The following is a 12,076-nucleotide window of genomic DNA, read 5'->3' as shown; positions in this document are numbered from 1 at the left end:
GTATTCAATTGATTTATATATGCAATATTAACTTTTTGATTTCCTTCATTCAAAAAAGACATTGTTTGACTTTCTTAACCTTCTGATCATATTTTTAAATTGTTTTGAAATATAATTTCATAAATAAAAAAGTAGCATTTATTGTTTGATTGGTATTCTGTTAGTTCTAACAGTGCGTTTCCTTTCCAATAGAGAGGTGCTTGGAGGACCATGAACTTGTGGCTCAAGTTCAAACATCAATGACAAGTGAGAGTAAATTTCTCTTCAGGAAGAACTATGCCAAATATGAATTTTTTAAAAATCCTCTGGTGAGTTTCTACATTTTATTTTCTACATATTGTAGAAATTTTATATTGAGTTTTTATGCAGCCTTTGTTACAGCTCACCTACATTGTGTGAGACGGGTGCTATTGTTTGGGTGAGGTGAACTTCCTGAGCAGCGTGAGGAATGCTTTCCTTCTTGTTGAGTCTTCATTACTCCACTGTCTGCCTGGAACAGACCTCATCTCAGGTTGACTTACTTCTGCCTCAGACAGTGAGGATACTGCATTATGTTCGCTGTTAGAATAGCTGGATAAAAAGGCCCTAAAGAAGGACAGGAATATTTTAAATTCAGCGGTGACTTGAGAAGATAATGTTTCAGTAGTAACAAATCTTTTTAAAGGGCAGTGTTACGTATAGAATATACAACGCCAACATGCTGACAGCCTTCTAAAGGCTCATTTGTGTTCCTTCTTTGAATAAAGGTCATGCAAGATCTGTTTATAAAGTATTATATAATTTTCTTGATAAATGCTTAATCAGAGTTTGCGACGTGAATGTCTTAAATTGATGAATGAAACTGCCCAGTCATTTCACTGAAGCCGACATGCTGACTTATTTCAGCAAACTGCTGGAAGAGTTAAGCGAGATGCTGCGAACTACCAGACTAGCTAAATGGGTCCAATGGCAGCCTCTTATTCTTAATCCTTTTGTGTCTTTTCTGCAACAGAATTTCTTCCCAGAGCAGATGGTCGCGTGGTGCCAGGAAACCAATGGTACCATTCCTCAATCACAGCTCTTGCAGGTAAGATCCGTGAGCACTGTGACAGGCTGTTTGGACAGCTTCCTGTTGTGTTTGTCTTGTTTAGGAACAGGAAATTTACAAACCAAAAATATCCTGGTAAAAAAATAATTCTTGCATTGTAATGACAGATGCATATGCAAAAAGTACTCAATTTCACAAGCTTCATTGAACACTGCACTGTGCAGGATCAGCAGAGATGCCAGATTCAGAAAGTCTTTTACAATGTTTATTATACAGGGGCTTTATTACTCTGAGGTTTTGGTTGGTCCAACTCAAAATGTGAAAGCCTGTTGTGACAGAACGTGACAGAAATTTACTGTATGTAGCAGGAAGGGTGTCTTTATCTCGTAACGCATTAGTCTGATTTATCCGACTACCTCAGTGTTTCCAGTAAACAGCAGACTGTGAAATTCTTCAACAGACCTGAAGTTTTAAATATTCAACAAACAGTGCATCCGTAATTTCTATGATAGCCTTTATAAAATAATGCCTGCAGCTTGTGAGTTAGTTTGCCAGAGCCTTCACATGTAACTGGAACTTAGAATTAAACTGAGATGCCACAAATATTTTAATTCACAAATAGTGTCCTTTTTTCTCTCTTCAGAACTTTTTAAGTCCCAGCAGCTGTCCCGAGATTCAGGGGTTTTTGTATGTGAAGGAGATGGGAAGGAAGTCTTGGAAGAAGCTGTATGTGTTTTTGAGACGATCGGGCCTTTATTGCTCAACAAAAGGAACATCCAAGGTAAGAAATTAAAAAGGCATCTTTTGACCTTTCTGTTTAAAATTGTTACTGAGCAAAGTCTTTTTGATCATTCTATTGCATTTTTTATTTTCCAAAATCTCCCACAAAATGCCCACAAAGTACAAGAGCTTTACTTTACTTAGAGAAGTACAGTAATATGAAATGTGTGTGGAGCAGTCCTGTGCTGGGGTGGTGTGATTTGATTTGCAATAAAAATAACCTAATTCTGTTCCTGAAATTATTGCGGTGGCATTCTTGCCAGTATTCACTTACACTATACATCAGCAAATTGCTTATTCTGTGAAGTCTGTTTAATCCGTCACTGATGGATTGTCATTGTTCATGGTATTATGGCCCATCACTCAGGGTTATCTTTTTTTGTTCTTGCAATAAAATTACATGAACTATTAATTGATTTCTTGTAGGAGCCAAGGCATTTACAGTTCCTAGCAGACCTTGAGGACAGCAATATATTCTCAGTTATAGCAGGCAAGAAGCTGTATAATGCACCAACAGACTATGAATTCTGTATAAAGGTATGGTCATGTTTTACTACTAGAGTTAAACGAATGCGTCTGGCACTTTTCTTCAATTGTATTAGATGATTCCATTACTTCAGCCTTTTTGTATGGTCTATGTGCCATGTTAAAGAAAATAGTCCACTTTTTTATCTTATTTTTCAGTAGCTTGTCATTATTTTCTGGGTCTTATAGGTAGGAGGAAGTCAATGTCCTTTCATATCAAGAGATTTGAATTAGAGATGCAAGTGTTAATATATATTCTCCTCTAGATGGTCTTTGGCTAATGGCAGTAATTGGATTAGTAACATTGTACTTGAGATGGCTGATGGATTACATGTTTTTTAGTAGCTGCTCTGTTCTGGAAATGTGGAAGTCAAAATGTATAGAATTGAAATTGATTTTCCCTTCTTGCCAAAGTCATCATCCCAAATGAGCTGAAAGGTTTTAGCTGCTGTAGTTCAGAAGACCTGCACTCTCGGTGCTCATTGTAAACCAGACTCATCATCTGACTCCCATCCTCAGTGAAGAACATATCACAGCCACTGTAGCTCCCATGAGCACCTTCATATACAATATTAAAGTTTTGAACATCGAATGCAACCATTTAGTGATGTTTGGAATACTTTCCTGTTCTATTAATTTAATGATGTAATGTGTTGTCTGGTCAGCCCAATAAGGTGAGAAATGAATCGAAGGAGCTAAGAATGTTGTGTGCTGAAGATGAGCACAGCAGGAGCTGCTGGCTGACTGCCTTCCGACTCTTTAAGGTACAGCACTAATGGCATCTTCAACAAAATGAGCTCTTCACGGTTCTGCAGTTGTAGGGATTTAGTTCTGAAGTATTGAGAAAAGAAAAGGTAAAGGCACACTTGAGTAACATCCTTTAATGTCCTTACGCTGTCCTTTCAGTATAGAAGGTCGCTGCAGTTTTCCTCATGATGAAGCTGAGCATTCACAACGAAAGGCTATAATAAAGTTAATGATTGCTAAGGCGTTCTGCTGTCATTATGAGAGAAGCTGCTCTGAGTTTCTGTAATATCAGTGATCATGTTATACTCCGTTTTGCTGGCTACCCTCCTGTAAACTTCATTGGTATGTTGAATTGTTACCTTTGTACAAAGGGTTTACTTGCATACTGTGTCCCGAGTATATTTAGGTGAAGTTTATTTTTGTAACTACTAAAATATGAATGTGAGACAAAAAGCTCTTTGCCCTTGATAAATAAATTTCTTGGATACTGGTAAATAGTTACATTTTAATAGGTCACAGAAAATCCCTCTTCAGTGAAAACATTTGTCTGATGTAAATTAAGAATTTCCGGAATTCGTTTCGAATTAGTTTTTTGAGATGTTGCTTTTGATTTCCTTCACAGTATGGAATTTTGCTTTATCAGAACTATAAGATACCCCAACAGAGGAAAACTTTACTTTCACACTTTTCAACACCAGTGGTAAGTTTTTGTACTTCAGTCCTGTTTGTGTATTATGAAGCAAAGTTTTGGTAACTGTTTACTTACATAAGTATAGCCCAGCCATTGTTGTTGAAGGCAGCAGAAATGGTTTCACTTTATATGACTCTCAGCAAGAATTGGTAGCTGTTAAAGTATAGTGCATTCAGTGTATTAAATGACCACACCTGAAGAAGGCTCCCTGGCCGAAATGTGTTTTCTTTCTTTTTTAGCATGGAATAAACCTATTGTTCCTTTTTAAATGACTATACATTGTTCAGTTGATATATTATATAGTCTATGTACAGTGCTTCAAAACCATGTTACTAAAAATGCGTTATTGGTGTTTGACATTGGATAGTAAACATGCACTTAAATAGTGCATAAAGTACATTAACTGTACGGAAGGTTTCATTGAAAACAAAACTTTGGTGTTAAAGTCAGTTTGCTTCTGGTTTTTCTAGTACACATTCCTTGTTGTATCGCTGTACTGCCGAGTTACAATAAGTCACGTCTGTAGTGCTGGTACAGAGCTGCTGAATGAATGGCTCTTCTTTTTTTTTACCTTCAGTACTGTGTGGTGGGAGCAGCTGAGTAAATAAAGAGCGGTTATACCTGATGACAGAGCACCTTTCTGTACTGGTTGTGCAAAATGCCTGTCACTAGTCAAGAATGAAAGCAGATTTGGGAAATGCTAGTTGTGTATTTAAAATGGGATTCTTTTCACTGATGTGCCATTATTCACCGTGAAACCTGACAGAGGAAAGTTTAAAACTGTACCTCTGAATATCTTTGAAATTGTTGCAAGCGAACCCAAACAATGTTCCATGTCACATGCAATGCATAGTTAGGAATAAGAATCATGCTTAAGCTTTGTTTGAAAACCCAAGCCTGTATATGAGCATTTGCTCTTTTCTTTTGTAGAGGAGCGTCTCGGAAAACTCTCTGGTAGCCATGGATTTCTCAGGAAGAATAGGAAGGGTGATAGACAACCCTGTTGAAGCCCAGAGTGCGGCTATGGAGGAGGGCCACGCCTGGAGGGTAAGAGCTGCCAACCGGGCTGGATCTCTGCTTTGTGCACCCGGGTCTGCGTTTGATCGCTCGGGCAGTAAAGGTGCACACGTCTGAGTTGTGTGCCTGTTACAGGTCAGGAGGTGCTTATGCCACCCATCATCTTCCAGTGCCAAGGTGCCTAGTAATGTGTGACAAGAGCATTGCCTCAGGATTACAGTGGTGATGTGTTCTGTTGAGCCTATTATTTGCTTTGGATTTCTTTGTACATTGTAGGAAGGTGCTGTAGAACACTGGTGTTTCTCAGTTTGTGCGGAGAAGCTTACTTTTTAATCACTCAATAAATATTTGGTTTCACATTTTTTAAATTTTATTTTCAATGCTGTGTATGAAGTTGTCTGAAAGCCTGTTCACTGTTAATGTATAATGTCAATCTCACCTTAGTGGATTTCATTGTTGATATTACTGTACCGATTTCAAAAAGAGAAAAGCAATTCCCAGCACCTTATCTCTGCAAAAACAACTTTCAGCAAGAAGAACTAAAGTTTTTTTTTCTCTAACTAAAGAATGTTTTGTAGGCAAGACACTCACAAGGTTTATTAAACTATGACAAAACTGCTGATAACATGTTGTGCACAAACCCGGGTGAACAAGCTTTGTTTGCTTTTGCAGAAACGAAGCCAGCGAATGAACATCCTGGGGAGTCCTAGTCCTCTCCATTCTTCTTCCCTCAGCACAGGTGATTTTAACCAGGACGTTTCAATGGTTTGCTTGTGCTGTGCTTTCACAAACGTGATTCACTTGTAAACTGTGTAAGGTCGATAGCTATTGTGAGTATGGCTTGGAGAACACACGCCTGTGAACATGGAGATTCAGACATTGTGATGGGTCTCAGCTCTGTGTTTTATCAAAGTACAAACTTGTCATTTAAGGGACACTGAGACGCACTGTAGCTGCAGAGAAAAAATATCAGAACAGGTAAACACATATCAACGAACCTTTAAATAGCAGGATTTGTTTTAATGAAATGTTTTTGCTTCCTTTCAGTCATTCACAAAACACAGCTGTGGTTTCATGGGCGAATCACCCGGGAAGAGTCCCATAAAATGATCATTCAACAAGGGCAAGTTGATGGGTAAGACTTCACGAACAGCAAACCACCCAGCCTAAAGAAGAAAGGACTTTTGTCACTTTTAATGTTTACTCATCACTTTGTATCTCTGTTCCAGGTTATTCCTTCTGAGAGATAGTCAGAGCAATCCAAAGGCATTTGTTCTCACATTGTGCCATCATCAGAAAATTAAGCATTTCCAGATCTTGCCTGTGAGTATTGCTTCATCATCTCTTCATCTGTGATGATGTCAAAGACCTCTAGCTTAACCGATTTAATAAATATTTGTCAAACAACATTTTAGGTCACAATGAAAACAATTTCCCATTTTTTGCAATTTCTGTTAAGCACATAAGTAAATGTACTATATGCAGTGTTAGTCTCTCTAAATGTGAAGATGGAGAAAAAAGACAATTTAAGACCATGTACTTTTTCCCCTTTTCATTAATTTCCTGAATCTGATATTCAAGAGATGTCATGAAGTGTTCTCCTCAGAGCTGCATTATGTAAACTATTACACAGTCCCGTTTTAGAGAAGCTAGAAGAAATCTGTAGTCCTAAAATCATTAAATCAATTGCATCGGAACAGTTTGGTTTAACGTTTGCAGTTAAGCTTTGTGCACTGTTAACAAGAGGAAAGATTTGTATTTACAGTGCAGCCTTATTGTCTGACCTTCATATTTTAATGTAAACTTTATTCTCTCTTATAACCCATCTGTCTCCAGTGTGAAGAAGATGGACAGACGTTCTTTACCCTTGATGACGGAAATACCAAATTCACTGACTTAATCCAGCTCGTGGAGTTTTACCAGCTGAACAGAGGAGTCCTGCCCTGCAAGCTGAAGCACCCCTGCACAATAGTGGCCTTATGACCTTGAACTCAATTTTGCCTAAAAACTGGATTTTTTGTGTAATATGTCGCTGATGGCTTTGGCTCAGCAGCTAATCTGAGCTCTTCGGCATTCTGTGATTGAAAAGCCGAGACGGATGTGATTAAGAAAAAGACGGTTTTAAGAACAATTCTTCATTATTTGCCAACAATCCCTGATTTACTGGCAAACAGCACAGTTGAATGATCGCAATTTGAAAGTATATCTAAAGACACGAGAGCCTGAGTGTCTTTCACATGCTTTTTTTTAAAGCTACATTTTTGTGTACAATCAACTGGAAACGATTATCAGGCTTGGCCACTTTAAAAAAAATGAAGGTAATTGGTTTGGAGAGAACTCTTTTCCCTGGAATATTCTTGACAACCTAGATAAAGCTGATTGTTTACTAAGTGACTTTTTTTAGTATTTTATTTTATTTTTGCACTCCTGAACTGAAAACAACCTTTACCATGAACTGACATGGCATTGCAAATGCAACATTATTATTTTCTCTAAACCGAAATCTTCCGTGAGAAATGCTTCTGAGATAATTGGATTATAAAAGAGCTGACCATGGAAAAAGTCACAGCTGAGACTAATCTCTGGGACATTTTTTTCCAAACACCTATTACCATGTAGCCATCTTAAGAATTGTTCCCTAAAGCAACTGGAGTCACAAGACGGAGCTCGAGAAAAACAAGGAATCTATAAATGCCATATAAAACAGTTTGCAGGATTTTCTTTTCTCATGCAACTCAAGGAGTACAACATTTATGCATTTGGGAGGATTGCTTGGCATCAGTTTGTAGGCTGTTTTGCAGGTCATTTCATAACCTTTTGTGTTTTTCGTATGGAATATTTATCACCGCAGTTTGCTTGACATTTTATATCCTATATGCTGTTTCCTTTGAGCAAAGTAAGGATCATCAATCAATTTCAGCATCATTCCTTGATTTTCCCCAACGCAAATGCAGGACAGTGGTCAGCACTTTCTAAACCCTGCTGACACTGCGGTACAAGACAGGACATTTTGTAGTTGTTTTCACATGACATAGAAAATGTATTTTAGGATGGAGAAGTTTTCAATAGATATGCATTTTGACTTATCTGTTTTGCAGCTTAATTTTATAACCACTGATTAATGGCAGCTTCTTTAACAAAGCTGCATTAATTGGATTTGCAAACTGTCATTGTATTGCAGTCATCTGCCTGTCAGTTTGGTGTAACTGGAAATCTTAGTCTTTCTGCTGCAAAATTCAGTCTTGACTTGATTGAATTGTGAGTGTATTATTCCCTTACTATATTTTGAATTAAGAGTGCACTGTGAAGCCCCAGTTTGTTTTTTCAGCCTTACCTATTGAACGAGTAGGAATGTTCAAAGCTTTATATTATCCTTTTTACATAAAGGAGAACATTTAGACTTTTTATAGGTCTAAGCATGATATACAATAGAAGACTTGGGAAATAGCCACACAAAACAACTCCAAATATTTCATTTAAGCTCAATACACATTATATTTATTTTTTAAGAATTAAAAAGACTTGAATTCGCTCTTTCAGTATCAGGGCTATCAATACCACCATAGCATCACTGGTTTTCCAAAAATATGTTGAAGCTTGTGTTTAAAGTTGACTTGAATGTTTGGAAATTAGGAAGCATTTTTCTGTTTGAAATGACATGCTGATTAATGTTGTAGTTAAGTAACAGTTATGCAGGTTTAAGTATTTTCTGTGTGTAAGGAAACCATGGAAATTGTCCATTTTTGTTATCCACATCCCTTGAACAGCTATTATATATTCTACAGCTCTTAAACACTTTCAAAAGGTTACAATACAGGTTTTTTAAAAGTTATTTTCTTCTCTTCGTCAATCTCATTTAGTAAACATCCCATATAGAAAATAGTATAACCGTTTTTTCTTGTGTTATCCTGCTGTTTTTCGGTTTTCTAGAAGTAGGAAATAAACTCCTCCCAGAATACTCGCTTGAACAGCGTGGTGCCACTCTGCCGTTTCTTCGACTTATTTTTCATCTGCCTGAATTAGTTGCAGCAAGACTTTCCAAAGGTGGCTTCTATTGGACTGCTCACAGTCAGGTGTAGCATAGGACTTATTCATAGATCTTCCTGAAGATGCAAAATTGATTAGACTGTTACGCAACACTAAGAACAATAACCTTTCACATTTGGGCTATTCATGTTCTAAGTGGGGGAAAAACCCAAGCGCATAACTTTGATTTGATTTAGAGAGTGCAAATGTGAGAGCAAGCATTTGAAAACTGTTTTAAGCAAATCTCTGCAAAACACTGTCAAGTGTCGTCAGCATGAAACAGGTGTTACATCTTGAGCATGTTTTGTTGTTTTTCATTTTAGTTGTTAGTCTTCCCGCTGTTTGCTGTTAGAGGGCACGATTCCCTCCTCACCCCTGCGATCTGACATCCTTCAAGGAGAAGCAGTGATGTTTTTCTGCTTGGGTTGCTTCCATGGCTTAATTATATTTGAGGAAAAATTCATTAGGATCATGTACTATATATATATGTATCTAATAAGTATATGGAACTACAGAACACATGTAGATGCAACACTGTATTTTAGGTTACAGATCACTATTTACTGCATTTGTTTTTATCATAACTGCATATAAAATGAAGAAACTTGATTTTAGTGTGTTTTTTATTTGACAAGTGTATATATTGTTTATCATATTTGTTTTTCATTGTTGTCACATAAAATGACCCTTTAAGATTATGTTTTATGTTTAAATTAAGCTAATTTTAAGATCTTAAACTTGACTCTTGGCATGCATCTTTACAAGTTAAGAACATTTTAAGCTAAGGAAAATGCAATTCATAAACTCACTGGTTAAAAGTTATTTTTGTTTGGCTTAACTATAGTGAAATACTAACTATCTTCTGTCTAACATAATAGTAGGGAATGTTTTTTAAAGACATGTTCTCACTTAATGTTGTCTTTCTATAGTTAACAGTGCATCATCACCTAATTCTGAGCTGGTAACACATTGAAAAATAAGTGACTGAAGGAAATGTACTTTTTCTATTTAAGTGACATGAATGTATCTGGGTTGCTCAGGGTTGAATTGGAGCCTGTTGATAACTGGTCTTTCAGACCAGTGAGATTTTATTTTTTACCAATAATTAATGTAGTGATGTTGAATGAGTTGAGGAGGAAACACCAAACAGTTTTTGGTTAATAGTTTGCTTTAAGGTTGTATTATATTAGTTGTCAAATACGACAGTACTTTTTTCATTTTCTTTTTAAATAAGCAGCAGGTGCCTCAGTTTAGAAATCCTTTCTCTCTGCACTAACACATACCTGAGCAATTGACCAATCATTGAGCCTTTTTCAGTGATGACTCTTGTGCTTTGCATATATTGTCACAATGCAAGATTTAGTAACTGTAAAAAGGAGTAAAGTAAAATATTTCAGGGAATGCAAAAAAGATTTAAGTTTTTATCTTTTTTTAAGAGAATCCTGTATTCATAATGTGCTTTGCTTCATTCTGTAAATAGTTGAATGGCTTATGAATCTTAATTGTAACCTTTTCAGGTATTTTTGTACAAATAAGGGACTGATATATTCTGTTTATTGTAATTAGAATAAAACATTAATACATTGATATACATTTAAATCTGTTCTGGTATGACTTTTTCACTTACATCGGAGTGACCATTTATTTCTTAAAGGATACCAGTACTCTAAATTGCTTTCTCCTCTAATTTGCCACTTTAGATTTATATCAGAATCTTTTTTTATTGTATCATTTAAATCCGTCTTTCGATTTTCTAACCACTTTATCCAGTGCAGGGTCACAAGGAACCAGAGCCTAACCCGGCCTGCGATGGGCACAAAGCAGGGTATGTCTTGGAGGGGACGCCAGTCCATCCCAGGCAGACAGACACACAAACCTACCAGTATGTCTTTGGGCTGTGGGTGGAAACCCACACAAACACAGGGTGAACATGCAAGCCCCATGCTGATTTCAGCTCCACACACCCCTGGACCTGAACCAGGGCCCCAGCTTACATTATATTGCGCATCAGAAATAAGCAATAGAATGTAATTGGATGGGTAGAGTCAATGCAGTTTATTTCATTTTGATATTGGAACGTGTTTGGCAGGCATGTTTGTGTTCTAGATCCCATAACTTCCCAAAGAAGTGCACTTTTAAATCTTTGTTTGATCTTGTATGTAACAGTCATGGAAGTCTGTTCTATAATACTGCTTAATATGGGGCTGACTTTACTGAGCTCCATGTTTCATTTTCTCAGCTTGGTAAGCACCTGAGTGAAATATTCAGATCTTAGCCATTTCCCATCTAAAGGCTTCCCATTATCATCATGGGAACATCTTGTCTTCTTTTGCTGTTGTGATGCTAAGATAATGCTTCACTTTTGCCTCTTTTGCAATATGCTTGTCTATCTCTTTTTGGTTTGTCTGATATCCTTGGGTTTGTTTATTTTTTTTCTTTCACTTGCAGTATATTGTACTCTGTTTCCAGTGCTTCCTTTCTGATGTATTAAACCACTGGGCCACTGCTCTGTAGCCTCTGATTTGCTCCCTTCAGCTGTGCACCTCCTGCCTTCCATTGCGTTCTTCATTGAGCTCCCTGTTGAGCTCTAACTTGATCTCCCTTAGTACCTGTTGCATAAAAAACTGTCATATTGCACAAATAGTAGTTTTGAACATTGGTTCTAAAGAGTGAGGCAACTGCAGTATCAAACTCTACAGGCTGTCTTAAAAACAGGTCATGGAGGAGAGTGTCTGTGATGGTAAAGCCACTGGCGGTAGTTTTAAGTTTTTATGGTAATGCAGTATCGTTTGTGGTCTGAAACTGCACTTTGGGCACCTAAACATTCTCCAATAGAACACTGAGGCTGTCCGCCTTCTATCTTAAAGGAGGAAGAGGAATTTATCACCTCACATAACCATTAGATAGTGTAACTGGTAAGTTGTAATGATCCCAGTCTCGTGCTTTTCCTTTAAAACGTTCTGTTTTAGCATTTTCATATCTCTGCAAGAGGAACACTGGTACTGTTGCCACTATCTTAAGAGATTTGATAAATGACTGACATTTTGTTTTGAAGCTGGAGCAAATACTTAAAGACATACTGTATTAGCAGGAAAAAACCTTCTAAATTTATTTTTTGACAAGATGTCTCACAGTTATATCAACAGCCAAGGATTTCATACTGGTGTGTACGAAAGCTGAGGAAATATAAGACAGAACACCAGCAGGGGTGACAGCACTGCAGTCAGAATTGCCTCATTCCACCATTATCGTAATCGTTCAAG

The 12,076-nt window shown here is 37.1% G+C and overlaps 1 protein-coding gene across 2 annotated transcripts in view; it reads left to right on the top strand.

Annotated features, from left to right (window-relative positions):
- Nucleotides 1-10,412, top strand: part of grb10b (growth factor receptor-bound protein 10b) — an 88,766-nt gene extending 78,354 nt beyond the window's left edge. For both annotated transcript variants that reach the window (XM_088602257.1, XM_088602256.1), the window contains exons 7-17: nt 193-308; nt 992-1,066; nt 1,671-1,808; nt 2,234-2,344; nt 2,998-3,096; nt 3,702-3,779; nt 4,701-4,817; nt 5,460-5,526; nt 5,835-5,922; nt 6,017-6,110; nt 6,624-10,412. In XM_088602257.1, coding sequence (XP_088458383.1) covers nt 193-308; nt 992-1,066; nt 1,671-1,808; nt 2,234-2,344; nt 2,998-3,096; nt 3,702-3,779; nt 4,701-4,817; nt 5,460-5,526; nt 5,835-5,922; nt 6,017-6,110; nt 6,624-6,770 — 1,130 coding nt within the window. In that variant the 3' untranslated portion in view covers nt 6,771-10,412. The remainder of the gene's footprint in view (nt 1-192; nt 309-991; nt 1,067-1,670; nt 1,809-2,233; nt 2,345-2,997; nt 3,097-3,701; nt 3,780-4,700; nt 4,818-5,459; nt 5,527-5,834; nt 5,923-6,016; nt 6,111-6,623) is intronic.
- Nucleotides 10,413-12,076: the final 1,664 nt, after the last annotated feature.

The sequence above is a fragment of the Lepisosteus platostomus genome, chromosome 12, assembly GCF_059453375.1.
Source record: "Lepisosteus platostomus isolate fLepPlt1 chromosome 12, fLepPlt1.hap1, whole genome shotgun sequence".
NCBI lineage: Eukaryota > Metazoa > Chordata > Actinopteri > Semionotiformes > Lepisosteidae > Lepisosteus > Lepisosteus platostomus.
The sequence above is the reverse complement of the archived record's forward strand: the minus strand, read 5'-3'. Positions and strand labels throughout refer to the sequence as shown.